Source organism: Lepus europaeus, chromosome 6, assembly GCF_033115175.1.
Source record: "Lepus europaeus isolate LE1 chromosome 6, mLepTim1.pri, whole genome shotgun sequence".
Lineage (NCBI taxonomy): Eukaryota > Metazoa > Chordata > Mammalia > Lagomorpha > Leporidae > Lepus > Lepus europaeus.
Genome location: NC_084832.1, coordinates 132235572 through 132263509, shown reverse-complemented (window position 1 = coordinate 132263509; position 27938 = coordinate 132235572). Strand labels below are relative to the sequence as shown.

The window sequence follows — 27938 nt, the reverse complement described above, 5'->3', positions numbered from 1 at the left end:
TCTGTTGGTGTCCCCCGCACCCGCCCGTGCAGCTGGTGCACAGTCTTTGTCCGTGTATGCCAGGAGTTAAATATCTAGTGCTTAGGACCTTCAAGATGCTAGGGGCCAACTAGGAGAGATGACCGAGGTGTGTGTGTGTGGGGGGGTGTGGTACAGTGTCATACACACAATTGCTTCCCGGGGTAGAGTGATACCCTAAGTTGTCCCAGCCTCATCTTGGTCCTGGGTAGCGTGGATTTCACAGTACCTGTCCTCAGTACATGTTTTTGACTGACTTCATTGTAGCCTAAAAGGTCTCAATTGTAATCCCCTCTTTGTGTGAACTCATACATGTTTTCCTGTACTTTTATATTATGTTACAGTCAGAACTGTATCACTTTTTAGATTTTTAATTAATTATCTTTTGCTCAGCTTCTAATCTGATTCACCTCGAATACTGTAATTGCTTACATCCTTTTTTTTTTTTTTTGTCAGAGTTAGTGAGAGAGACAGAAAAGTCTTCCTTTTTCCATTGATTCACCCCCCAAAATGGCCGCCATGGCCAGTGCATTGCGCCGACCCGAAGCCAGGAACCAGGTTCTTCCTCCTGGTCTCCCATGCGGGTGCAGGGCCCAAGCCCTCGGGCCATCCTCCACTGCACTCCCGGGCCACAGCAGAGAGCTGGACTGGAAGAGGAGCAGCCGGGACAGACTCCGGCGCCCTGACCGGGACTAGAACCCGGGGTGCCGGCGCCAGCTACTTACATCCTTTCAGTAAATTCAATGATCAGTATGTACAAGGAAATTACTAGAATTGTTTTAAGAGAAAAATTCTTTTTTTATTTAAAAACTTACGTATTTATTTGAAATGGAGAGTTACACAGGAAAAGATTTTTGCATCTGCTAGTTTACTCCCCAATGCATAAACTAGGGCTGGGCCAGGACAAAATCAGGAGCCAGAAGCTCCTACCAAGACACCTATGTGGGTGGGAGGGGCCCAAGCACTTGGGCCATCTTCCATTGCTTTCCACAGCACATTAACAGGGAGCTGGATTGGAGGTGGGACTCAAACCGGAGCTCACATGGGATGCCAGCTCTGTAAGTGGTGGCTTAACCTATACCAAATTGCTGGTCCCGAGAAAAAAAATATTTTTTTTAACTTGAAAGCCAGAGAGACAAAAAAGAATCTTCCATCTGCTGGTTTACTCCCCAAATGGCCACAACAGCCAGAGCTGGGCTGATCCGAAGCCAGGAGCTTCTTCCTGGTCTCCCACATGGATGCAGGAGTCCAAGGACTTGGACCATCCTCCACTGCTTTCCCTGGTGCATTAGCAGGGAGCTGGATAGGAAGTGGAGCAGTGGGAACTCAAACCAGCGTCCCTATGGGATGCCGGCACTGCAGGTGGCAGCTTTACCCGCTATGCCATAGCACCAGCCCCTGGGGAAAATTCTTATACTTGAAAGCATTTGATGGTTTGAAAGGTGCCAGATCCAGCATTGCATGGAAATTCTTGGGGTAAAATACTCCCTCTCCCAATATAAGTGCAAACTGGCAAAAATGAACCACTATTGGCACTCTAGAGAAGCCAGATAGGTTTGTATGACCCTGTAAATGTAGGGCTTTAATTGTTTAAAGTGGTAAATCAGTGTGGAGTCCCAGGTTTAGCTAGGCATTACTTGCAAACTGTACGGTCTTTGCATGAGGATGGGTTAAAGGAAAGGAAGTGTGAGGTTGGAAATGTGCATTTTCCCTGGGTCTTTCCTTGGTTCCATCTCGGTGACTTCAGATGGCTCATTTAACCTTTTTGGCCATAACCTCTGGGTTTCTCACTTGCTTTCCTCTTCACATCTATGTCAGCAAAGTACAGAGGGCAGTAACATTGGATTGTGGTGCTGGGCTTCAGACTTTTAAACTGGCATCTTCTTAATAAAAAAAATTTTTTTAAAACCACAAAGAAGTTGAAGTGACCTGAAAGACTGAAACATGGAAAAAGCACTAATTTACTGATTGATGCGATTTTCTCCCTTAATGTGGAACCCAGGGAATTCTCCATTAAAAGAAGAGAGAAAGAGAAGAATGACCTGGAGAATTTACACATAGAAGCCTTTTTTAGGTTGAACATTTGGAAATGCACTTGAAGCCTAAATCTAAGGCCTAGATTCTTTGGGGATCCTGTCTGGCAGGACTAGGTAATGAGGTGGTGATAACTGTGCTTGGCTGTCACCCTCCCTTTGTGCGTGTCCTTCACTGTGGTGACCACGAAGCACACCCATCCGGTCAGCGACGTTGGTGCCCTAGGACTGGTGTGAGGATGAGGTCATGCTCCATCCTTTTCACAGAGGCTGTTGAGAGCCTTCACAGATGCAGGTGTTCTGTCTCTTCCAAGAAGCAACGTGCCGAGGGCATATCTATTAACCTAAGTTCAAGAAGTTAGGTTTTTCACTTCTGTTTTTCTGGAAAAAGTGAATACATCAGAAGAGAAAGTATTTTTGTACAACAGTCCCCCTTACCCAAGGTTTTGCTTTCCATAGTATTTGTTACCCATGATCAGCTCTGGTCCAGAAACATTAAGGGAAAGATTTCCTATGTTTTTTTGTTTGTTTGTTTGTTTGTTTTTTTTTACAGGCAGAGTGGACAATGAGAGAGAGAGACAGAGAGAAAGGTCTTCCTTTACTGTTGGTTCACCCTCCAATGGCCGCCGTGCCCAGCGCACTGCGCTGATCCGAAGGCAGGAGCCAGGTACTTACCCTGGTCTCCCATGGGGTGCAGGGCCCAAGGACTTGGGCTATTTTCCACTGCACTCCCGGGCCACAGCAGAGAGCTGGCCTGGAAGAGGGGCAACCGGGACAGAATCCGGCACCGCGACCGGGACTAGAACCCAGTGTGCCGGCACCTCAGGCAGAGGATTAGCCTGTTGAGCCACGGCGCCAGCCTTATTTGTTTCTTTGAAAGGCAGAACAACCAAAAGGGGCATATGGGCCGGGGTGGGTGGGGGATAGATTTTTACCATTTGCTAGTTCACTCTCAGTTGGCCATAACAGCCAGAGCTGGGCCAGGCTGAAGCCAGGAACTCCCATCTGGGTCTCCCACATAGGTGGCAGGGGCTCAAGGACTTGGGCTATTTTCCGCTGCCTTCCCAGGTTAGCAGGGAGCTGGATTGGAAGCAGAGTAGACAGGATTTGAACCAGTGCTCTGATATGGTACGCTGTTGTCATAAGTGGCATTTTAACTCCCAGTGGCTCAACACCTGCCCCTTGATTATTCCGTATTTTGAGAGACCATATTCACATACTTTTCTTGTAGTATATTGGTAGAATTGTTCTGTTTCATTGTTTGTTACTCTGTTACTGTGCCTAATTTATGTTGGAACTTTACATCAGCTGTATGTATGAGTGCACTTAAGAAAGTTTATGGGAAAATAAGATTTTGAAATCCATGCAAACCAGCAGTTTTAAAAAATTTGTGGAGGGCCCAGCGTTGTGGATTTAACAGATAAAGCCTCCTGCTGCAGTGCTGGCATCCCATGAGGGCACCTGAGTCCTGCCTGCTCCGCTTCCAATCCAGCTCCTGTTTAATATGCCTGGGAAAGCAGCAGAGGATGGGCCCAAGTGCTTGGGCACCTGCACCCTCATGGGAGACTTGGAAGAAGCTCCTGGCTCCTGGCTTTGGCCTGGCCCAGCTGTGGTCATTGCAGCCATTTCAGGAATAAACCAACAGATGGAAGACCTCTCTCTCCCTCTCATTCTGCCTCATTCTCTCTAACTCTGCCTTTCAAATAAATTTTTTTCAAAAATTGTGGTAAGCACATAGTCTGGAAAAACTATGCATGCATTTCATTTTTTTCTTGTTCCAAAATAAACTTCTTTAAATTCTAGTTGCTATGAACTTTTTGAAATACTCTTTTTTTTTTTTTAAAGACTTATTTGTTTATTTGAAAGAGTTACACAGAGGAGAGGCAGAGAGAGAGAGAGGTCTTTGATCCGCTGATTCACTCCTCCAATTGGCTGCAGTGGCTGGAGCTGCATAGATCCGGAGCCAGGAGCTTCCTCCAGGTTTTCCCACATGGGTGCAGGGGCCCCAGGTTTTGGGCCATCTTCTACTGCTTTCCCAGGCCATAGCAGAGAGCTGAATCGGAAGTGGAGCAGCTGGGACTTGAACCGGTGCCCATATGGGATGCCAGCACTGTGGGCAGTGGCTTTACCCACTACGCCAGAGCACCAGCCCCTGAAGTACTCTCTTACAGGAGAAAACAGGATATCTAGGGTTCGGCATAATCTGCAGTGCCCAGTATCCCCTGAGGGGGGGCATACTTTGTAGGCAAAGGGGCTTTGATTTATTGCAGTTTAATCGATGATGAGGTGGGGGAGATCATGCTTTGTTCAAACTGTGGAACATTCCTGCCTGTCCTCCTGGTATCAGTAGCTTTATATTTGGCCCTGAGTACCATGTATGGAGAGAACTCTTTAAAAATAATTTTTTTAAAAAAAATTTATTTGAAGGGGCCCATGGCTCACTAGGTTAATCCTCCACCTGCAGTGCCGGCATCCCATATAGGCGCCGGGTTCTAGTCCCGGTTGCTCCTCTTCCAGGCCAGCTCTCTGCTGTGGCCCGGGAGGGCAGTGGAGGATGGCCCAAGTGCTTGGGCCCCTGCACCTGCATGGGAGACCAGGAAGAGGCACATGGCTCCTGGCTTCGGATCGGTGCAGCGCCTGGCCATAGCGGCCATTTGGGGAGTGAACCAACGGAAGGAAGACCTTTCTGTCTCTCTCTCTCTCACACTCTCTACCTGTCAAATAAATTTTAAAAAAAAATTATTTGAAAGGCAGTGTTAACAGAGAAAGGAAGAGTCAGAGAAACAGGAGGATTTTCCATTTGCTGGTTCATTCCCCAAATGGCCCCAATGGCTGGGGCTGGGGCAGGCGAAGTCAGGATTGTGGAACTCCACCTGGGTCTCCCATGTACGTGGTAGGGACCCTAGTACTTGAGCCATTTTCTGCTGCTTTCCCAGGCTCATTATCAGGGAGCTGAGTCAGAAGTGGAGCAGCCAGGACTCAAACCAGTGCCCATGTAGGATGCCAGCATTGCAAGTGATGGCTTAACCCACTGTATTCATAGGGGCCATCATTAGGTCTCAGTTGTTCATAAAACAGTTCAGCATAACAGAAAGAGCAGTGGGTCAGGAAGAACCTAGGTTGTGACTTCGGTACAGTCGTATGTTTTGGGGTTGACTCTCACAGCTTGGCTTCTTACTTTGGTATTCTGTAGATTGGCTGTGACTGCTGTTACCAAACGCATAGCATAAGTTTCAAAAATGTTTGGAAGCATCTCAGACCATAGTTCCCTCTCTTTTCCCTTAAAGTCAAGCCTCCTTGCCATAACCTTAGGCTTGTCACTACTGAAGAGACAAGCAGTTGATACTAGATAGTGGCTTCATGTTCTGTAATTAAATGAAGTGGATGTTTCAGTATGTAATGTTTCTCTTTTGTGTCTTTTTTTATAGGACTTTGTATCTTTGGTAAAGTCAGTGATGTGAAAAGACGTGACATGGGTAAGACTAACCATAAAGTAGTCAGTCGTTCAGTTTTTTAGTTGCCCTGGTTAATTTTTTAAGAAGATTTCTTTCTTTATTTGAAAGGCAGACTTAGAGAGAAAAAAACAGATATTCCATCTGCTGATTCTAAAATGGCCAGGGCTGGCAATGTCAAAGCCAGGAGCCCAGAATTGTGTCTGGGTTTCCTATGTGGAAAACAGGGGCCCAAGCACTTGGCCATCTTCTGCTTCTTTCCCAGGTGTATTACCAGGGAGCTGGATCGGAAGCGGAACAACCAGGACATAAACCAGCGCTTACATGGGATGCCAGCATCACAGGCAACAGTGTAACTGGCTGTGCCACAGTGCTTTCCTCTCTGAGTAGTTGCTTTTTTTTTTTTTTTAAGATTTATTTTATTTATTGAAAGAGTTACAGAGAGAAGTAGAGAGAGGAGAGGTCTTCCATTCCCTGGGTCACTCCTCAAATGGCTGCAACAACCAGAGCTGAGCTGATCCGAAGCCAGGAGCCAGGAGCTTCTTTTGGGTCTCTCAAGTGTTACAGGGGCCCAAGGATCTAGGCCATCCTTGCTGCTTTCCCAAGTGCTTTAGCAGGGAACTGGATCAGAAGTAGAGCAGCTGGGACTCGAACTGGAGCCCATATGGGATGCCAGTGTGCATGCCGGGGCTTTAACCCTCTGTGCCACAGCACTGGCCCCATTTTTTAAAAGTACTTTTTTGAGTTAGGAGAGAGGAAATAAGGCAGTGTTAACAGTGTTTGTTTCTGAAGGGTGAACATTTCCTCTAATTTTTTAAAAATATTTTTATTTTGTATTGTTTATTTGAGAGTTACAGAGAGAGGGAGAGCCAGAGAGAAAGGTCTTCATCAGCTGGTTCACTCACCAAATGGCTGCAGTGGCTGGAGCTAGGTGGATCTGAAGCCAGGAGTCAGGAGTTTCTTCTCCCTAGTCTCCCACGCAGGTGCAGAGGCCCAAGCAGCTGGGCTATCTTCTGCTGCTTTCCCAGGCCATTGGCAGAAAGCTGGATCGAAAGGGGAGCAGCTGGGACATGAACCAGTTAAGTGGGCAGCAGCTTAACCCACTACACCACAGTGCTGGCCCCACCTGCTCCAATTTCTTTTATATGAAAACTGGGAAAATTTCATGATTATTAAAACTTAAGACTATTTCTGTTGTGAACTATTTGATGTGTAATCTGAGTTCCAGATGAGCTGGTTTCTGTATATGGCCCTCTTTAGACAATGACTTTTTTTTTTTTTTTTTTTGCCAGTGACTAGGTATGAAGCAGAGGTGTGGGTGGGGGTATGTTTGCAGAGATGTTCTTTGGGAATCATTTTTGTTAGATGAGAAGGTGGGTTTGTAGGTAAAAAGTGTTGAAGAATTACATGGCTTGAGCTGATCGGATCTCTCTCCTCAGATGATACTGCTGACAGGGTGAGGATGGATGCTGGCGAGGTGACTGTCGTGAACCACGGCTCCATCCTCAAATCTCACCTCCTGCCACAAACAGGTTTTCCCGAGGACCAGCTTTCACGTTCTGACCAGCAGGTTAGGAATAATTTTCTTTCATTAATTCGTCAATTATTTTAGCTCATTGTAAGGTTTTGTCTGTAGCTTAAATGATGCACTCCACTTCAAGTGTTTGTAAATTTTTGAGAGTCAGTAATCTTAGTATTGGGAATTCTGCCTGATATATTAAGGTTAACACAGGACAGGCTAGTACATGAGTTCTTTGAGAACAGTGCCTTCTGGGAACATCTTTGTTGTTCCTAAGCGTTAGAGTTCCCAATACAGACATGAGTGTTCTTTCTAACTGGTGCCTTAGAATTGCTAAGACTTGGGGCTAGGGCTGGCGGGGAGGGAGCAAACACACATCCTCTCTGAAGTTACTGTTGTGCCCTCAGCTTCCTTTCTCAAGGTCTGGTCCAGGACTAGCTGGGTCAGTGTACCTTGGGAGGTTGTTAGAAATGCAGATTCTCTTGGGGCTGGCGCCGTGGTTCACTGGGTTAATCCTCCGCCTGCATCCCATATGGGCGCCAGTCCCGGTTGCTCCTCTTCCAGTCCAGCTCTCTGCTGTGGCCTGGAAGGGCAGTGGAGGATGGCCCAGGTGCTTGGGCCCCTGCACCTGCATGGGAGACCGGGAAGAAGCACCTGGCTCCTGGCTTTGGATCGGTGCAGCGCCGGCCGTGGTGGCCATTTAGGGAGTGACCCAATGGAGGGAGGACCTTTCTCTCTGTCTCTCTCTCTCTCTCTGTAACTCTACCTGTCAAATAAATTAAAAAAAAGAAAAAAAGAGAAAAAAAGAAATTCAGATTCTTAGGCCAGTGCTGTGGCTCAACGGGTTAAGCCGGGCCTGAAATGCCGGCATCCCATATGGGTGTTCATTCAAGTCCTGGCTGTTCTGCTTCCAGTCTGGCTCCCTGCTAGTGCACCTGGGATTGCAGTGGAGGATGGCTCAAGTGCTTGGGCCCTTGCACCCATATGGGAGACTGATGAAGCTCCTGGATTTGGCCTGGCCTACCCCTGCCTGTTGTGTCCATTTGGGGAGTGAACCAGCATATGGAAGATCTTACTCTCTCGCTCTACCTCTCCCTCCCTCCCTCTCTCCCTCCCTCCCTCCCTCTCTCTTTCTCTCTCTAACTCTGCTCTTCAAGTAAATTTAAAAAAAGAAACACAGAATCTCAGGCCTTACCCTCTACCTTTGAATCAGAATGTTTTATTTAACATACTTTTAAAAATATTATTATCATTTTAAATTTATTTGAAAGGCAGAGAGAGAGAGATCTTCCACCTGCAGATTCATTCCCCAAATGTCAACAACAGTCAGAGCTGTACCAGGCTGAAGCCTGGAGTCTAGAATTGAATCTGGGTCTCCCACGTGGGTGGCAGGGACTCGAGTACTTGAGCCATCACTAACTGCCTGCCAGAGTCTGCCTTTGCAGGAAGCTGGAATCAGAAGCAGAGCTGAGACTCAAAGCCAGGCACTCTGATATGGGGTTGAGGGGATTATAAGTGGCATCTTAACTCCTGCACCAAATCCCTACCCCAGGATCTGTATTTTGTAAACATCCCAGGAACATTGTTAATACAGTCTTTCTCATGAGGAGAGCCATTTGTACTTTGGGTGAGGTAATTCTTCTGTCTGAACCTGTCCTGGGCAGGGTAGGGTACTATGCGTTCTTGGCCCCCCAGCATTTAAAATCTAGCATCTCCCCCTGAAGCCCAGTAGCTTTGCTGATGACTGCTTACTTGCATGTTTCCAGATTTGTCTTAGGAGCACAGCACCACCTCTGATGACAACTATAAAGTTATCACGAGAATTAAAAACCAGCTTGATTTTCCCGGCCTCTTTCATATTTGTTATAACTGGCTTTCAGGCTGGGTATCAAAATATATAGTAACCTTTTTTTTTTTCCTTCTTCTTCTTTTTTTTTTTTTTTTGACAGGCAGAGTGGATAGTGAGAGAGAGAGACAGAGAGAAGGGTCTTCCTTTTTGCCGTTGGTTCACCCTCCAATGGCCGCTGCGGCCGGCGCATCGCGCTGATCCGAAGCCAGGAGCCAGGTGCTTCTCCTGGTCTCCCATGGGGTGCAGGGCCCAAGGACTTGGGCCATCCTCCACTGCCTTCCTGGGCCATAGCAGAGAGCTGGCCTGGAAGAGGGCAACCGGGATAGAATCCGGCGCCCCAACCGGGACTAGAACCCGGTGTGCCGGCGCCGCAAGGCAGAGGATTAGCCTGTTAAGCCACGGCGCCGGCCCTATAGTAACCTTTTAATAAACATTTTTTGAATTCCATTGTATAACATTTTACCCATTTTTCTCATTGAAACCTGAATCATTTTATCAAAGTATCCACATGTTTTCATTTTTTACTAGTATGTGGTTCACTTATAATATACATAAATGTGACATAACTAATTATAATAGATTCTAAAATATGGCATCATCTTGTTTGGTGGTATGTTTTACTTAACGTAAACTTTTGTTTTGTTTTGTTGTTAAGATGTAATTTAAGAAAAATCTTGTGCTTTGTTTAGATTTTACCTTCCAGGCAAGGAAATTTGGACCCATCTTTTATTTGCCCCACAAGAAGTACAGCTTACCACCCAAATTATGACTCAGGTAGGATGCTTTGCTTGGAGTCAAGAAACATGTGTGTTTCAGATTGCTCCCTAGCAAATGATCTATTTACCATTTCTAAAAGAAAAAATATTGTCAAAATCAAAATGATGTTTTCTCACTAAAACAACATTTTAATAAACATTTGGTGTGCGTGTATGTGGTTGCTATAAGACTTTGATGAGCTTGTCTCAACCAGATATTAATCTTTTAGTGGAAAACTTTTTTAGAACTTTTTCTTCTCGTACATTATGCCATTGTAAAAAGCAGTGCAGCTTTGTTTTTTTACCTTTATTTTGTGTATATGTGTATGTGATACAAAAGTGTGTGTTTTGTGTTGATTTGAAGCCATGAGACTTGGAAGTGTATCTCTGCCCAAGTTTGTTCCCCATCTCTGCAGGAAGTGGTAACTGTGTGTTTCCATCCAGCACCTGCCACAGCCATGTGCTTGCCTAGGCAGCTTGTGAGACACCACAGAAGTCAGCATTCTCTAGGCTGTTCCTGTCCCTTGGCCTGCCTGCCTGAGCGCCTGCCCTTCTCCTAAGGTTGGGACTTCCACTAGTCCTTTGCCTCTGCCCAGGGAGCTGAGAATCCTGGTGCTTAGCCTCTTGGCAGTTTAAGTGAGGAGGGTCCCGATGGCCTTCCCAGGCCTTTTCACTTCTCAGACTTCGAGTCACTGTCACCCTGTGCTATAAATGTGGGGATGCTAGTAATACCACTGAACTTACCTAACTGGGGTTTTTGTAAGGGTAAATTGAAGTGATAAATATGACATGAAATAATAATTATTCTTGTTATTTGGCTTCCTCAGGATTCTTTGTCAGCAAGATGAGATCTCCTCCCCTAAACAGACGTTAGTATGATGCTCTCTTAGATTTGCATTATACTTAAATGTGATGTAGGTGGGTGGCACTTTACTACTCTGGTCACTGGAATCCCTCTCTTGGGGGTGGGTGGTGTTCTCTACATAGTATGTGCATAATTTATGGAAAATCATAAATTAATTTGCTCAGAAGGGAGCTGTGCTGTCATTGTAATTGAAAAGGCCCTCACACCTGCGATGTGTGTGAGTACTCATTACTGACCCTGAGAAGCGCAGGCGAGTGTGTCCCTCTGACCACAGGCTGCACGTGCTTGTGACTTCATGTGCCTGCTTCTTCCTGTGGAGAATCTTTGCTGTAAGCTGAGAATGATTGCTTAATGATGAACTCCACTCTGACTTAACTCATCTCTCTGTGGCTTCTCGATTTTTATCTGTGTGTAACATACATGGTACACATTGTATAATTTGACATATCTTTAATTTAGTATTTCTACTTTTCCATCTCTTTAAATTTTTTATAATTTTCTGTTGATTTCTAATTTGTGGAATTTTTAAGCACATATACCATCCCTAATGTACAATTCCAAAATCTTAAAGCTCAAAAAAAAAAAAAAAGTTTAATCATTCATTTGGCATCAGTACTTGAACTGGCTTCATTCCTTGGCAAAATCTCTGTGAACTTACATGAAACTGTTTATACTTTATCTTATTCATCTCTGATTGTCAGCATTTCCACATTTTGCTGCAGATAGATCAGTACTCAAAATGACAGGGTGCTAGAAATGTTACTTGGTATACAGGTTATCTTCCTCAAATTCCAAAAGTTAAAGTTCAGAAATAGGCTTTCTGATACCAGATAATGGGCCTGTGCCTTCATTTGCTTCATCATTTGCCCTGTGTTTTAGGTCCACTTTACCATCATCATTTGCAGCTAGTATTAATAATATTACTTTAAAGCACTTGTAAATTGCTTTTAAATTCCTGTAGACCCTTGATACAAAGGATACATCTGAGGTCAGCTCCATCCTTGTGTTCTTGATGTGGCAATATTCAACTGGATTCCTCTGTTTTTTTTCCTACCACAAATGATCCCTGTATCAAAAATCTGACAGTAATGTTTTCTCTCTCAATTGATAGCAATTTTTAGTTAAAGAAAGAAATTACTTCATAACAGTTATTGTCTACATGATAATACCCAGAAACAGCAAGCTCATACTGAAATGGGAAAGCCAAACTATCTGCTGGCCTCTCTCTCTCGCACATGAAGCTTGGGCCTCTGTGAGATTCCATTTAGCTCCTAGTGAAACAAGCTTATGGCACATTACATACCTCAGGGATTTCTCCCCAGCAGTTAGAATTTTAGGTCTGAAGGCCGGCGCCGTGGCTCACTAGGCTAATCCTCCACCTTGCAGCGCCGGCACTCCGGGTTCTAGTCCCGGTCGGGCCACTGATCCTGTCCCGGTTGCCCCTCTTCCAGACCAGCTCTCTGCTGTGGCCAGGGAGTGCAGTGGAGGATGGCCCAAGTCCTTGGACCCTGCACCCCATGGGAGACCAGGATAAGCACCTGGCTCCTGCCATCGGATCAGCGCGGTGCGCCGGACGCAGCGCGCTACCGCGGTGGCCATTGGAGGGTGAACCAACGGAAAAAGGAAGACCTTTCTGTCTGTCTCTCTCTCTCACTGTCCACTCTGCCTGTCAAAAATTTAAAAAAAAAAAAGAATTTTAGGTCTGAATGCCAAGGCTCCATATGCTTTTTTCTTCATTGTCCATTGCAAGTCAACAGATGTCTGACTGCTACCCACTTTGTGTGTGTTCTTTCCTGGTGATACCCATGCTGATGTCTCTGGTCAGTCACATTCCTCCCTCTGGACAGGGCCAAATGTGCATCCTGCCCTGTCCGCCCACTCTTCTGATCCCAACTGGGTTATTTTCTAAGCTCTCACCTGACTGTCCCAGGATGGAAATGAGCTGGATGGGCCAGACCTTAGAGTCAGGATCTGGAGCTTCTCATTAATTACCTTTTCTTGGATCCACTTCTCTAGATCAAGGTTCTTAAAAACCTGTTTGTAGTCCACTCAAGATTAGACTATGAAAAATCCTGGTGCAACGTTGTCTTACCTTACTTAGTAGCGTTCAGGCTTCAAGACTCCCAGTTTTACCACGAACCCAGTAACAAAACATTGTTTAATCCTCAACCAAGAAAAGTGGATTCAATTGAAAGATGATTTTGCTTATGCCTAGAATTATTTTTAATGATAAGTTAGGTTGCCAAGCTGGCGATGAGCAGTAAGAGGAATTAAAGCACCCCACTATTGTAGTATTGACATTAACATGAGCACCTGATGGTTACTTTCATAGTATCTGAGTCACTTGTTTTTTATGTAAAGTTTGCTTTATTCTTTGTTTGTTTTTAAGATTTATGTATTTATTTGAAAGGCAGAGTTACAGAGAGAAGGAGAGAGATTGAGATCTTCCATTTGCTGGTTCACTCCCCAAATGGCCACAATAGCCAGGACTGAGCCAGGCCAAAGCCAAGAGCTTCTTCCAAGGCTCCCACATGGGGACAGGGGCCCAAGCACTTGGGCCATCCTCTGCTGCTATCCCAGGCACATTAACAGGGAGCTGGATCAGAAGTGGAGCAGCCAGGACTTGAACTGGTGCCCATATGGGATGCCAGCACTGCTGGCCTGGGGTTTAACCCACTGAGCCACATTGTTGGCCCGCAGGTTTATTTTTTTCTGTCCATGAAAATTTGGCCTGTCCCTAAAGAAAATTTGTAGACCAAAGTCCAAAGATACATGTCATTCTGTCATTGAAAACACAACCGTAATTAAATTTGTGGTGTGTTTCCTTCTTGTTTTGTATGTGTGAGTGTGTGTGTATGCGTCCTGTGCAATCCTGATTTCTTAGTAATGACAGAGTACCAGGTTTAGCCCTCACGAGGAAGAAAGTCCCCGCAGCCTCTCATTCTGTCTTTGCCTGATGCCCTCAGCAGCAGAGGGCTGTGGGTGGTTTTGGGGAATTGGGAGGCCCACTGTCCCCCTCATGTGCTGTGCTTTCCCTCTGTACTAGAGCTACAGATTTTGTACCTGGTAGAGTAATTTGCATTTTTGACAGACTATTCCTCAGATAACTAACTTTTCAAGTTAGATCACTTCCCTAATCAGGTTTTAGCCAAAAGTTGTGAGACAAGATTTCTACTGTTAATACTATATATTTGTAGTTACTAATTTTCTGAAACTCATTTCTAGTAGCCTCACTTCTCTGTTCCTGAAGTATGAGTAACATACTTAGTATGTTAAGCTCCTACCGGTGAATGAACTGGTACTAGTACCACCCGACTGCTTCCCTTGCCATCTTGTTCATTCACTGAATCCTGATATCCCGGTCAATTTAAGAAATAACAAAACTGTGCTTTTGAAGGCTGCCTTTAATGCTGAAAACAGCATAAGTATACAATATTGTATGAAGTTCTCTAGTAATAAGCTTTGAAAAGGGATCTTCAAAATCATGTCAGCGTTAACAAAATTGAAGGAATCGAGAGTTTTCATTCTCGTTTTTCTCACTGGATTTCCCAACAGTTCTTAAGCTACTATCTGAAGTTCCTTTAAAGGAACTTTAAGTTTTCCAGTCCTGCTAATAAGGAGAGGAGTGCAGAAATTGTTCTACTACTCTCAGCTGAAATCTAAAGGGTTTTGTCACCTCAAGTTGTGATCCACACATAGAAAAATAATCTGTCTGATTGCATTCACAAGTGTTGGAGTATTCATGTGTCTGATGACAATGGCATGAAGTGACGGAAGAGTGTGGTCCCAGAACCAATGTATACGGTGGGTCGTGCTGCCCTGGCCCAGCCAGAGTAGGCTGCAGTTAGGGGGTGTTTTCTCTGTGAGAGTCCCTGAGTCTTGAACATGATAATTAAAAAGAAGAAAGTGACATCAGCTGCTTCTTAAGCAATAACTGTTGTTCATTTGAATTACATTCTCCTTGGCCCTCCGCCTGCTTTCTTACTGGTCTGGCCTACCTTCTTTCAGGCCCAGGCCTGGGAGTGCTTGCAAGATATAGTTGGGGTAAAATGTTGACTTTTGGTGGACACCACGGAGTCACATTGATGCAGATCAGGCACATGGCTGTGGCAGGATTCAGCTCCTTCACCCATTTTCAGGTTAGTATGGCTGAGTCATTATAGTTTGTAGATGTTCCCTTGCTGCAGACTTAACTGGCAGTTCAGACTGGGACCTTTCTTCCATGAGAGACATGGTGCGATGCTACATTACTTAGGAATACAATGTTGGATGTTGGACATGGTTGCAGGCATTAGGAGAACCAGCTGTGGTTATTTGTTTAATTGTTCAAACTTTTTGTTTTTTTAGACAACCCTTCCTTAGACAGTTTTCTTGGCTCAGGAGACTTAAGAACCTTTGGCCACAGTGCCAATGGACAGTGGAGAAACTCCACTCCCACGTCAAGTTCAGCTTTACAGAAATCAAGAAACAGCCGAAGTCTTTACCTCGAAGCTCGAAAGACCTCAAGGTTTGTATTTTCTCTGCTTAGTTCTAAAACCCTTCCTCATATACAAGAGAAAATGGCTGTGGGTAGTTGTTATATTGGCATTTTGAAATTGTAGCACCCTTTTTGGATTTTAAAGTAGATGAGTCCATTTTCAACCTTCAACTTTAGATGTACTTGGTGCTGAATATCAGTGATAGCCAAATTGTACCTTTAGTAGAGAGGATTTGGGGGGAAGTCTTGGTGAGTATGAATGTATCAGGACCATTGTGGCTGTGAAATGTTTTAAAGGGAAGGTCAGTCAGTCTGCACACTCCAGTAGCAGAGGGTGGCACAGCTCACTGCTGAGACCTGGCCCAGCCTGTGCGTTCTGTACCCTTTGCCTTAGTCAGCAGGTCCAGGCTACCTCTGTCCATAGCACAGAGGGGCTGCAGAGAGCTTCATCCTCATTATCTCAGCTCCTGATCCCCTCCTGTGCAGCCGCTCATCTTCCCCTTCGTAATGTAATTTTAGTTATTCATGAGTTTATTAATTTACTCACATTATGAAAATGAAAACATGACTAATAACTAAAGATTCCTTGATCACTACCCATAGTCTCATTCCTCTGCCATTACGTGTTTCCTTGTAACACTTTTCTTGTTATGCTTGGTTCTTTCTCACTGCTATAGCATGATATATGTGCTGTGAATATTGTGAATTCTGTGATGCTATTTTGTCATTAAAAATTTTCTACATGCAGCATTCAGCAAGCGGCTCTTTTTTAAACTCAGTAATGCCATACATTTATTTATTTTATTTTATTTTACTTGAGAGACAGAATTTGAGAGAGATCTTCCATCCTCTGGTTCACTCCTCAAATGGCCACGATAATTGGGGCTGAAGCCAGGAGCCGGAAATACCATCCATGTTTTCCACCTAGATGATAGGGGAACAAGCACTTGGTTCATTTTCCCAGGAGCATTAGCAGGGAGCTAAATTGGAAGTGGGGCAGCTGGGACTAGAACTGACACACATATGGGATGCTGGCATCACCAGTGGCTTAATCTGCTGCACTGCAGTGCTAGCCCCAATTCTGTTCTTTTTTTAAAAATTTCATTATTACAGGAACAGCACATAGGCTTTGTAAAAATTCAGAAATAAAGATAAGCAGATACAAAATAGAAGTATCACATTACAATCAGTGTAAGATCCACTCTGTAGTATCTTAATACATATCCTGGGGCTGGCACTGTGGCGAGTGGGTAAAGCTGCTAACTATGGTAGTGGCATCCCATATGGGCGCTGGTTCGAGTCCCTGCTGCTCCACTTCCCATCGAGCTCTCTGCTGTGGCCTGGGAAAGCAGTGGAAGATGGCCCAAGTGCCTGGGCCCCTGCACCCCTGTGGGAGATCCAGAAGAAGCTCCTGGCTGCTGGCTTTGGATCGGCGCAGCTCTGATGGAAGACCTGTCCCTCCCTCCCTCCTTCTCTCTCTCTCTTTCTCTCTCTCTGCCTCTTTCTCTCTGTAACTCTGCCTTTCAGATAAATAGATAAATCTTTGAAAAAAAAAAAAAATACACATCCTTCCAGATAGTTTTCTCTGCCTTGACATACACATTTTTTTTCAAAAACGAGTTCGTTGCTATATATACTCCGTTGTAATCTGCTTTTTTAGTTATTCATCTCCTTTCCAATTCAATAAATTTTATCTGATACACTAAATTATATTTAAATTTTCCCTGTTGACGCCAAAGTATCTCCTAAAGTTAGTTTGTCCACACCAGGATCCATTCTAGGATTCTATGTTGTAGTTAACTGTCCTTAAGTTTTTCTTTCAACAGTGGGGCTGGGCCAGACTGAAGCCAAGATTTTCATTCAGGTCTCCCACGTGGGTGCATGGTTCCAAGTACTTGGGCCATCTTCTGCTGCTTCCCAGGCACATTAGCAGGGAGCAGGATGGGAAGTGGAGCAGCCAGGAATTGAACTGGCACCCATATTGCCTGCCAGCATCCCAGGTAGCAGCTTTACCTGCTATGCCGCAGCACCAGCCTAGGAGAATCTCTTTCTTTTTTTTTTTTTTTTTTTTTTTTTAAGATTTATTTTATTTATTTGAAAGACAGTTACAGAGAGAGGTACAGATAGGGAGAGGTCCAAAACCAGGAGCTGGGAGCTTCTGGGTCTCCCACATGAGTGCATGGGCACAAACATTTGGACCATCCTCCACTGGTTTCCCAGGTGCCTTAGCAGGGAGCTGGATCAGAAGTAAAACAGCAGGGACGCCAACCAGTGCCCATATGAGATGCCGGTGCTGCAGGCCGGGGCTTTAACCTGCTGCACCATAGTGCTGGTGCCAGGAGAATCTCCCCCCACCTTTTTTTAAAGATTTTATTTATTTATCTATTTGAGAGGTAGGGTTACAGACAGTGAGAGGGAGAGGCAGACAAAGGTCTTCCTTTCGTTGGTTCACTCTGCACATGTCCACAACGGCTGGAACTGTGCTGATCTGAAGCCAGGACCCAGGAGCCAGGTGCTTCTTCCTGGTCTCCCATGCAGGTGCAGGGTCCCAAGCACTTGGATCATCTTCATCCAGCAGAGGGCTGGATTAGAAGAGGAACAGCCGGGACTACAACTGGCGCCCATATGTGATGCTGGCGCCGCAGGCGGAGGATTAATCTGCAACACGGTGCCAGCCCTGAGAACCCCTTTCTAAGATGACCGTGACTCTGTGGGTTGTGCCTCGCCTTTGGGATTTGAAACATGGCTTCCTCATGGTATAAAGCTGTGCTTTCCAGCCCCTGTGTTTTTTTGTAAACTAGACTTTGGGCTTGAGTAGGCAATGATGGTGTGTTACATCACACTGGGAAGCAGATGATATGTGGTTCAGCTTCTGTCACTGGCGATGCTATCACCTCTGGACCAGGGGGATGAAAGTCTGGTCCATTGTTGTGGTTGGGTTTTCACTGTGAACAGATCAGCCTTCTGCCTAGTAGCTGTTAATGTCAGTTGATAGTCCTCACCTGACAGTAGTTATTTTAGAGTTAATAAAATGGTATTTTTCCAATTTTATCACTTCTGTTCTTATGAATTGAGCCCTCTGATTGCTTTTTGATTTGCTGAAGCTATTTGGTTATCCTGAAATTGGTTTCCTAGGGGAAATGCAGGAAAATGGCTCAATCTTTTCTTTTTTCATTAACAATTTTCAAAGTGATTTTAAAAATAGCCAGTTTGGCCGGCACTGCGCCTCACTAGGCTAATCCTTTACCTGTGGCGCTGGCACTCTGGGTTCTAGTCCCAGGGCGCCGGATTCTGTCCCGGTTGCTCCTCTTCCAGTCCAGCTCTCTGCTGTGGCCCGGGAAGGCAGTGGAGGATGGCCCAAGGACTTGGGCCCTGCACCCCATGGGAGACCAGGAGGAAGCACCTGACTCCTGGCTTCAGATCGGTGCAGCGCGCCGACCGTGGTGGCCATTTGGGAGGTGAACCAACGGAAGGAAGACCTTTCTCTCTGTCTCTCTCTCTCTCACTGTCTGACTCTGCCTGTCAAAAAAAAATAGCCAGTTAGTTTGGTTCAGATTATCTTTTTTCTGTGTTTTTCTGGATGTCATTATGGATTCAGTGTGTTTCAGTCGACTACCATTGTAGCTTCTTTAGTGCTCTTCTCACAGTTTTGACCCATAGGAGCCCCTTGAGGCTTGCCTTTCTGTCTGACCCAGTCTCATTAATTTTTGGTCGTGCCCTTGCTTTCTGGTATTGTAGGATGCCTTTGCACTGTTTCTGTAGCAAAATCTTTTTCATGGGCCGGTGTGGTGTAGAGGATTAAGCTTTCACCTGCGGTGCCGGCATCCTGTATCAGCGCTGGATCAAGTCCTAGGTGCTCTGCTTCTGATCCAGCTCCTTCCTAATGTGCCTGGGAAAAGCCGTGGAAGATGGCCCAAGTGCTTGGGCCCCTGCACCCACATGGGAGACCCAGAAGAAGCTCCTGGTTACTGGCTTCGGCCTGGCCCAGCCCCAGCCATTTAGGCTATTTGAGGAGTGAACAGTGGATGGAAGATTCTCTTTCCTCTCTCCTTCTACCCTTTCTCCTCTCTATATCTACCTTTCAAATAAATTTTCTTGAAAGATTTATTTATTTGAAAGTCAGAGTTACACAGAGAGAGAGGAGACAAAGAGAGGGAGAGAGGTCTTCCATTCTGTGGTTCACTCCCCAACTGGCCGCAATGGCCAGAGCTGTGCTGATCCGGAGCCAGGAGCTTCTTCCGGGTCTCCCACATGGGAGCTGCACTGGTCCGAAGCCAGGAGCCAGGAGCTTCTTTCGGGTCTCCCACACGGGTGCCGGGGCTCAAGGACTTGGGCCATCCTGTACTTCTTTCCCAGAGCAGAGAGCCGGGTCTCAAACTGGCGCCCACATGGGATGTTGGCACTTCAGGCCAGGGTGTTAACCCACTGCGCCACAGTGCTGGCCCCTCAAGTAAATTTTTTTAAAAGATTGATTTACTGGCCGGCACCGCGGCTCACTAGGCTAATCCTCCGCCTTGCGGCGCCGGCACACCGGGTTCTAGTCCCGGTCGGGGCACCGATCCTGTCCCGGTTGCCCCTCTTCCAGGCCAGCTCTCTGCTGTGGCCAGGGAGTGCAGTGGAGGATGGCTCAAGTGCTTGGGCCCTGCACCCCATGGGAGACCAGGATAAGCACCTGGCTCCTGCCATCGGATCTGCGCGGTGCGCCGGCCGCAGCGCGCCTACCGCGGCGGCCATTGGAGGGTGAACCAACAGCAAAAGGAAGACCTTTCTCTCTGTTTCTCACTGTCCACTCTGCCTGTCAAAAATTAAAAAAAAAAATAAAAATAAAAAGATTGATTTACTTGAAAGAGTTACATTGAGAGATAGAGATGGAGAGAGAAGAGAGGTCTTCTATTTGCTGGTTCACTCCTCAAGTGGCCACAGTGGCTGGAGCTGAGCCAATCAGAAACCAGGAGCTTTTTCTGAGTCTCCCACGTGGGTGCAGGGACCCAAGGACTTGGACTATCCTTGTTGCTTTCCTAGGTGCATTAGGAGGGATTTGGATCGGAAGTGGAGCAGGCAGGACTCAAACTGGCGCCCAAATGGCATGCTGGCACTGCAGGCCAGGGCTTTAACCCACTGCTCCACAGCACCGACCTCTCAAATAAATAAATATTTAAACAAACAAACAAATAAACATTGCTATCCTTTAAAAGAAAAGTCTTTTTCATTATAAACACAGATGTGCTCACTCTGGGAAGACATTCTGGAAACTCCATTCTGTCATCCCCAGTTACGTTGCCCTTGCTGTCTCTTCCTGCCTGCATCTACCCTTCCTGAAATCTGAGTTCTCCTTTAACACACACACACATACACACCCCACCACGATAAGAATTAGAGTAGAAGTGATTTTTTGGTTTCTTTAGACCTAGTCTGACTTTATTTGGGTCCAGACAGGAAGTAATGATTTAAAGAGTTGATTTCATTGAATTCAGCTTACTTAGCTGTTTACCTTTATTGTGAGTCCTTGTTAGAAGAAAAAAAAGAAAAATTCATTATGCTGAAACTACTTCATAATTGCTGAGTAGCAGTATGTACAGAAGAGCACACAGAAAGAACTTAAAATTACTAAGCCTTAGAACCAAGACTGGGTTTTTGAGTTCATAAAAATATTTTCATGCTAATTTTTCCTATTAGATAAGGTACAAATCGTATAAAGAAAGAAAAAGTTCTTGCAAGGGGGTGAACAGTGGCATGGAAAGGAGACTGTGTCCTCTGGTGGTTTGCAGTGAAGGCCAGGCACCCTGTTGGTCTTTCAGGAAAGATTCAGTTTGAAGCTTCTTGGAGAGGCTTCTGTGTCACCTGTCTACACATTCAACTGCAGTGGTTTCCTGTAAGAGGCTTAGTTAGAGGCAGTGGGAGTCAGAGACAGTGTGTGTTTGTGAGCGCTCACCAGAGCCCGGGGTCCTGAGGAACTCCAGACTGGCATACTGGCTGCTGGTTCCTGACCAAGAGACAGTTCTGATTACTTGACACTTACTTTGGCAGTCTAAGCAGAACCTGATGCAGCAGCCCCGTCTGCCATTTCCTATCTGATCACTGTCATTCTACCAGTTTGTTTCTTGCTTAACTGTTATCTTTCTTACAATTTTTTTTTTAGTGGATTATCAAACACTTTCACGGGAAAGTCAAACCATCACTGCCATGTGTCTGCATATGAAAAATCTTTTCCTATTAAGCCTGTTCCAAGTCCATCTTGGAGTGGTTCGTGTCGTCGAAGTCTTTTGAGCCCCAAGAAGACTCAGAGACGACATGTCAGTACAGCAGAAGAGGTAAGGACACCTGCGGGGAGCTGCTGCTGGTCAGGCGCTCTCCGTGGGGCCATTCGAGCCCTCTGCTTAGATGCTCATTGGCTGTCTGTGTACCTGGTCCTTCCTGTGCTGTTTCTTAATGACCTGCTGTGTGCAGTCGTGTGTTCTAAGGAATTAAAGAGGTGTTTTAGCAGGACTTCAGTATTTTTCTTATCCTTCTGAGGACAGCCAACTTGACCTTCCATGTTTCCTGAATGAGTTGTCGTATATCAGACTCTTTTTCTCTTCCCTCTTTTTACACCCTTCCTGACTCTTGTTTTGTATAGCAAAACTGATAGCCTTGCTATAAACAGTTGTTGTTGTTGTTTTAAAGATTTATTTACTTATTTGAAAGGCAGAGTTAGAGAGGGGACAGAAGGAGAGAAATCTTCCATCTGCTGGCATCGCAGGTGACAGCTTAACCTGCTGTGTCACAACAGCTGCCCCTATAAACAGTTTATGTTTGATAAAATTTGAGTTGATGAAATACCTGCCCTTTTTACTAGGAGAAATTTTTCCTCAGTATAAAAGAAAAATCAAGAATCAGCCCTTCAAATATGTTATGTTGACTCTTGGGTTTCCATAGTCCTCCAGTAGATGAGTGTAAAACAGCCTATAGCTTGCACGGTAGGGAGTGTGCTTATCTCTGCTCAGTTACATGTTTATTGTGCATCTAATCAGCTTTGGACTGGTTGCTATGAAGAGGCAAACAAATGATAATGACCTTATATTTGCATAGCATTATAGTTTCCAGTGTGTATCCTACATGTATTATTTATAATTCTTTTAACCAAGTGAGGTAGGCAATTGTGAGGTAATACCATACTTTAAAATTTGTGATGGGAAAGGTCAGGGATGACACAGCTCGGAGCAGTGGGTCTGGCACCAGCTCTTAGAGGTGTGTTTTCTGTTACCTGGCATTAGCATGCAAAGCAGTGTACTGAGCTTGGAGCCAGCAAGGTGGTACTGCATGCCAAACAGTTTGGTAATTGAAGATCTCATAGGTAGCAAAATCTGATTATCTGTGATATGGTTAGTAAAAATGCTAGGGAGCACAAGGAACACAGAGAGGCTGTGGGGAGGAGGTAGGAGCAGTGGGGTGCTGCCTGTGTGTTCATCTGGAGCCTGCCTTCCTCCCACCTGCCAGTCCTGTGGACCACTCAGCCTCACTTCCTTCCACCTCTGCCAGCCTGAGGACCTGAGGCTGATCTGTTTCACACTAGTAACCAATCCCTAGGCCACAGACTGGACAGTGGAGAACAGGAAGCTAGAGTCTCTTCTTCCTGTGGAATAAGAAAGATGCTGAGGATTGAATCCTGTGAAGCAGAGAGGACCAGGACATTTTGCCTCAGTTGTTCTTAGGTCTGTATTCTGCTTTGCTAGGAAAATTACCTGTACTACAGAATAAACCACAAGAGAAAGACAGAGTGTTGTTGGGCTGAGTGTTAGGAAACTTTGAACCAATTTTTTATATATTTAGTATTGGATATTACGGATAACCCATGCACAATGCTTATTTTCCCTGGATTGCAGAATTTTTTGATGGGAACTTATAAAATGGAGGAAAAGTTATTTTCCATGAAAATATTGGGATCTGCCCTTTCTCTTTCTCTCTGCCTCTCCTCTCTCTGTGTAACTCTGGCTTTCAAATAAATATAAATAAATATTAAAAAAAAAAAAAAGGGCCGGCGCTGTGGTGCAGCCGGTGAACGCCCTGGCCTGAAGCGCCTATATGTGCGCCAGTCCGAGACCCGGCTACTCCACTTCTGATCCAGCTCTCTGCTGTGGCCTGGGAAAGCACCCACATGGGAGACCTGGAAGAGGCTCCTGGCTCCTGGCTTCGGATCGGCGCAGCTCTGGCCATTGCGGCCAATTGGGGAGTGAACCATCGGATGGAAGACCTCTCTCTCTCTCTCTCTCTCTCTGAGTAACTCTGACTTTCAAATAAATATAAATAAATCTTTTAAAAAAAAGAAAGAAAATATTGGGATCTCCATGAAACTTACATTTATCCTAGGCTAAAGAATGAAGACTATATTACTGTAGAGGCTGAATTTGTCCATCAGCTTCAAGACTATAAAACAATCTACTAAGAGTAATAATTAATTTGCAGCTACCCCCGCACCATTTGGTTTTCTTTCTTCTTCTTCTTCTTTTTTTTTTTTTTTAAAGATTTATTTCTTTATTTGAAAGGCAGAGTTACAGAGAGAAAGAGAGAGAGAGGTCTTCTATCCACTGGTTTACTCCCCACATGGCTGCAACTGCTGGGGCTGTGCCAGGCTGGAGTCAGGAGCTTCTTCTGGGTCTCCCAGGCGGGTGCAGGGGCCCAAACACTTGGACCATCGTCTGCTGCTTTCCTAGGTGCATTAGCAGAGAGCTGGATCTGAAGTGGAGCAGCCGGGACATGAACCAGCACCCATATAGGATGCTGACCCTGCAGATGTCAGTTTAACCCTCCATGCCACAGTGCCAGTCCCACCATTTAGTCTTGTGTGGGTTCAAGGACAACACAGAGGAAGAATTTGGAAATGGGCACAGGGGGGCTATGAGACAGTGTCTTGAAGGGCAGTTGTTAAGAGTGGTGTCATCCTGAGGGTGATCTGCAGCCACCAGCACAACTAGTTGATTCCAGTGAACTAAAATTAAAAATAAATTAGTTTCTCTATCACACTGGCCATGTTTCAAGTATTCAGTAGGCGCACGTGGCTACTGGCCATCATATTGGACAGGGCAGATAGCATTTTTGTTGTCACAAAAGTTTGTTAGCTAGGGCCTGGTGCTATGGCATAGCAGGTAAAGCCGGCATCCTAAATGGGCACAGGATCAAGTCCCCGAAGCTCCACTTCTGATCCAGCTCGCTGCCAATGGCCTGGGAAAGCAGCAGAAGATGGCCCAAGTCCGTGGGCCCCTGCACCCGTGTGGGAGACCCAGAAAAAGCTCCTGGCTCCTGTCTTAGATTGGCCTCACTGTGGATATTACGACCATTTGGGGAGTGAACTAAGATGGAAGACCTCTCTCTCTATGTTTTTCTTTCTCTCTTTCTGTAAACTCTGCCTTTCAAATAAAGAAACAAATCTTAAAAAAAAAAAAAAAAAGTTTGTTGGGTAATGCTATTAGAGTCTCTAAATTTCTGTTTGGAACAAGAAAATACTAGTGACAGTAAAAATGTAAAATGGTAAAAAAAAATCAAGTAATTCTCTTCAGTTATGTGTTGCCAGAAACACTGCTTTGTACCTTGCTGAGCAGCATTTGAGAGAGCTGGGCTTTGAGAGGGCCTGTCAGTGAGATTTTTCCTCTTGCAGTGTGCTATATAAACTAAGCATTTGGACTTAGCAGAAAATTATCAAATTGTGTACTCTTCATATAGGTACAAAATGAAATTTATTGTATTAAAATTATATTAGGATAATTTGAATAAAATTGCTTACTAATTTCTAAAATTCATTTTGTGTTCTGTTAAATTTTTATAATTAAAGATATTTATAGTGGAGCCTTTTTAATAGAAGAATAGAAACATTTGCAGGAATCTGTTATGCTCTTTTTAAAATAAAATTCAGCACATTAATTTTCCTTATGCTTCTAAAAATTGGTTCTTCATTGTTTTTTTTTTTTTTTTTAAGATTTTATTTATTTATTTGAGAGGTAGAGCTACAGACAGAGAGAGAGAAAGATCTTCCTTCCACTGCTTCACTCCCCAAATGGCCCCAACGGCTGGAGCTGTGCCAATCTGAAGCCAGGAGCCAGGAGCTCCTTCTGGGTCTCCCACAAGGTTGCAGGGGCCCAAGCACTTTGGCGGTCTTCTGTTGCTTTCCCAGGCTGTAGCAGAGAGCTAGATCGGAAGAGGAGCTGCCAGGACTAGAACCAGTGCCCATAAGGGATGCCGGCGCCACAGGTGGAGGATTAACCCACTGTGGCACAGTGCTGGCTGGAATATATGTTCTTTCTAAAGTTGCCTAAACTATCTTTGGTTCTTAATAGAATATGACATACCCACTTTTTTTATTTTTATTTATTTTTTTTATTTATTTTTTGACAGGCAGAGTGCACAGTGAGAGAGAGACAGACAGAAAGGTCTTCCTTTACCATTGGTTCACCCTCCAATGGCCGCTGCGGCCAGTGCGCCGCGCTGATCTGAAGCCAGGAGCTTCTCCTGGTCTCCCATGGGGTGCAGGGCCCAAGCACTTGGGCCATCCTCCACTGCACTCCCTGGCCACAGCAGAGAGCTGGACTGGAAGAGGGGCAACTGGGACAGAATCCAGCGCCCCTACTGGGACTAGAACCCGGTGTGCCGGCGCCGCAGGCGGAGGATTAGCCTGTTGAGCCGCGGCGCCTGCCTTTATTTTTGTTTTAATGAAACCCAGAAAAGAAAAGTGCTTCCTGTCATTAAAAAGATCCTTGTGGGGGCCGGCGCTGTGGCTCACTTGGTTAATCCTCTGCCTGTGGCGCCAGCATCCCACGTGGGCATCGGGTTATTGTCCCGGTTGCTCCTCTTCCAGTCCAGCTCTCTGCTGTGGCCCCGGAAGGCAGTGGAGGGTGGTCCAAGTGCTTGGTTGCATGCACCCGCACGGGAGACCAGCAAGAAGTTCCTGGCTCCTGGCTTCGGACTGGCGTAGCGCCGGCCGTAGCGGCCATTCGGGGAGTGAACCAGCGGAAGGAAGACCTTTCTCTCCTCCGTCTCTCTCTCTAACTGTCTGTAACTCTACCAGTCAAAAAAAGAGATCCTTGTGACCTCTACATTAACATGTAGAACAGTGAAAAGTCCTCATCCTGATATGCTCATAAATCATCTTGAACTGAAGGCACGGTGCTTCAGATGCATGGTGCTTCATGCGGAGGCCTCTGGCAACGCGGTGCTGTATTCCTGTTCAGGTAGCCTCGTCTGTGACTCTGGGGTTGTTGGACTCAGAAGCTTTTCTTTCTTTTTTTTTCTTTCCTTTTTTTTTCCTCCTCAGATTTATGTTGAAGGAGTTACCGAGAGAGGGATCGTCCATCCTCTGTTTCACTCCCCAAATGGGCCAGGAAGGCCTGGGTCAGGCCAGAGCCAGGAGCCAGGAGCTTCTGGGTCTCTCACATGGGTGCAGGTGCCTAAGCACGTTGGCCATCTGTTACTGCTTTCCCAGGGAGCGGGATCTGAAGTGGAGCAGCCAGAACTGGAACCAGCGCCCATATTGGATTCCAGTGTCCAAGGTGGCAGCCTCACCCTCCACACCACAGAGCCAGCCCCAGAATTTTTCTTTAAAGATACATTTGTTGGTGGAAATGATTTGAGGGGACTTGGGTGTGTTAAATTAACTTCTACACTGAATTAATTTTTCATAATATTCATTAGCAAAGTCACTTCATGATCTCTTGGTTCTTGTCATACTTAAAAGTGTAAAAGTTTATTTAAACATTTTGCTAAGTGATGTGAGGAAGGAGAGAAGTGTTTTTTAATTTCTGTGATTGATGTCTTTAAGGGCAACACAGAGACCCTTTCTGTTTCACTTTTTCAGTCTTCTCTGGAGGTCTTACAGAATGGGAATGATTTTTTTAAGCATTCCCCTGGTACTAAAAGGTACTGTGCAGAGTACCCTCTCACACCAGTCTGTCCACCTTGCTCTCCTCTCTTAAGTGATAGTCAAAGTTTTCTTCTGTCTTTTTGACACTGCTGTGAAAATGAACTAGAGTTCATGGGTAATAGAGTTCCTTTCCATGAACCACATAGTCTGGCTTTCCCTTCTATATCTCACTGCCCCTGAATCCCTTGCTACCCTGTGGTATTGTGATTACATCATTTTTTGTAGTGTAGTGGGAAAGTAAAATCAGTATTTATATGGCAGGCATTCCAAAGTTCTGGTCAGTGCCAGATAGCACCACCTTTCTGTTTATAAATCACAGCTCAGTCGATCGAGATCTCTCACAACCTAACAGTCTGCACTGTTGCTTCGTTTTGCTGTCTGCTTAAAGCACCTTCATGTTGATAGAGCGATAGAGGTGCCGCGGTCTCTGGTTCATTCCCCCAGCGTCACACAGCTGCCAACGCTGGGCCAGGCTGAAGTCAGAGTCAGAACTCAATCCTTGTCTCCCACATAAGTGGCAGGAACTCAACCACTTGAGTCATCACTGTTGCCTCCCAGTGTGCGCAATTAGCCCGAAGCTGGGCTGAAGCAGAATGGCGACTGGATCCCAGGTACTCTGATACGAAGTGCAGGCATCCCAGGTGATGTCTGAACTCCTGCAGTCTAACACCAGTCCCCAGTTCTTCATTTTCTGGTCCTGTAGCTATGCATGTTGAAGGATAATGCTCCCGAGGGGATTGCCATGCCTCACAGTTGAGCTGTGTTCTAGTAGGTGAGCAACATTATACTGACAATACAGTTGTCATTTACTGTGTAGCAAAATAGATGTCCACGTGTATATACATATACACAGAAGAAGCTTAGCACCTACTTAGCTTTGTATAGTTAATTGCTTAATTCTTTTCTGTTTTTATCAAGCATTTATAATGGAGTAAGATGCTTCTGTTACAGTGCAAATTGCTAACTTCGGCACAGTTTTTGAAATTATTTTTCTGTGTTTATGTAAGGAAAAAACACTGGAGCCTGTTAGTTCATGCAGTTGCCCAATGCTTCAGGGGTTCTGTGTAGAGGCCTCACCAGTGC

The 27938-nt window shown here is 45.4% G+C and overlaps 1 protein-coding gene across 6 annotated transcripts in view; it reads left to right on the top strand.

Moving 5' to 3' along the window:
• SENP1 (SUMO specific peptidase 1) overlaps positions 1-27938 on the top strand; it is a 55234-nt gene that overhangs the window by 733 nt on the left and 26563 nt on the right. The window contains exons 2-8 of one of the 6 annotated variants that reach the window (XM_062195143.1): positions 5480-5527; positions 5769-5855; positions 6943-7073; positions 9561-9645; positions 10454-10495; positions 14839-14998; positions 21108-21279. In XM_062195143.1, coding sequence (XP_062051127.1) covers positions 5828-5855; positions 6943-7073; positions 9561-9645; positions 10454-10495; positions 14839-14998; positions 21108-21279 — 618 coding nt within the window. In that variant the 5' untranslated portion in view covers positions 5480-5527; positions 5769-5827. Of the gene's footprint in view, positions 1-2606; positions 2719-5479; positions 5528-5768; positions 5856-6942; positions 7074-9558; positions 9646-10042; positions 10188-10453; positions 10496-14838; positions 14999-21107; positions 21280-27938 lie in introns of those variants that run through there. The other 5 variants (XM_062195148.1, XM_062195144.1, XM_062195145.1 and 2 more) reach the window with 5 other exon arrangements.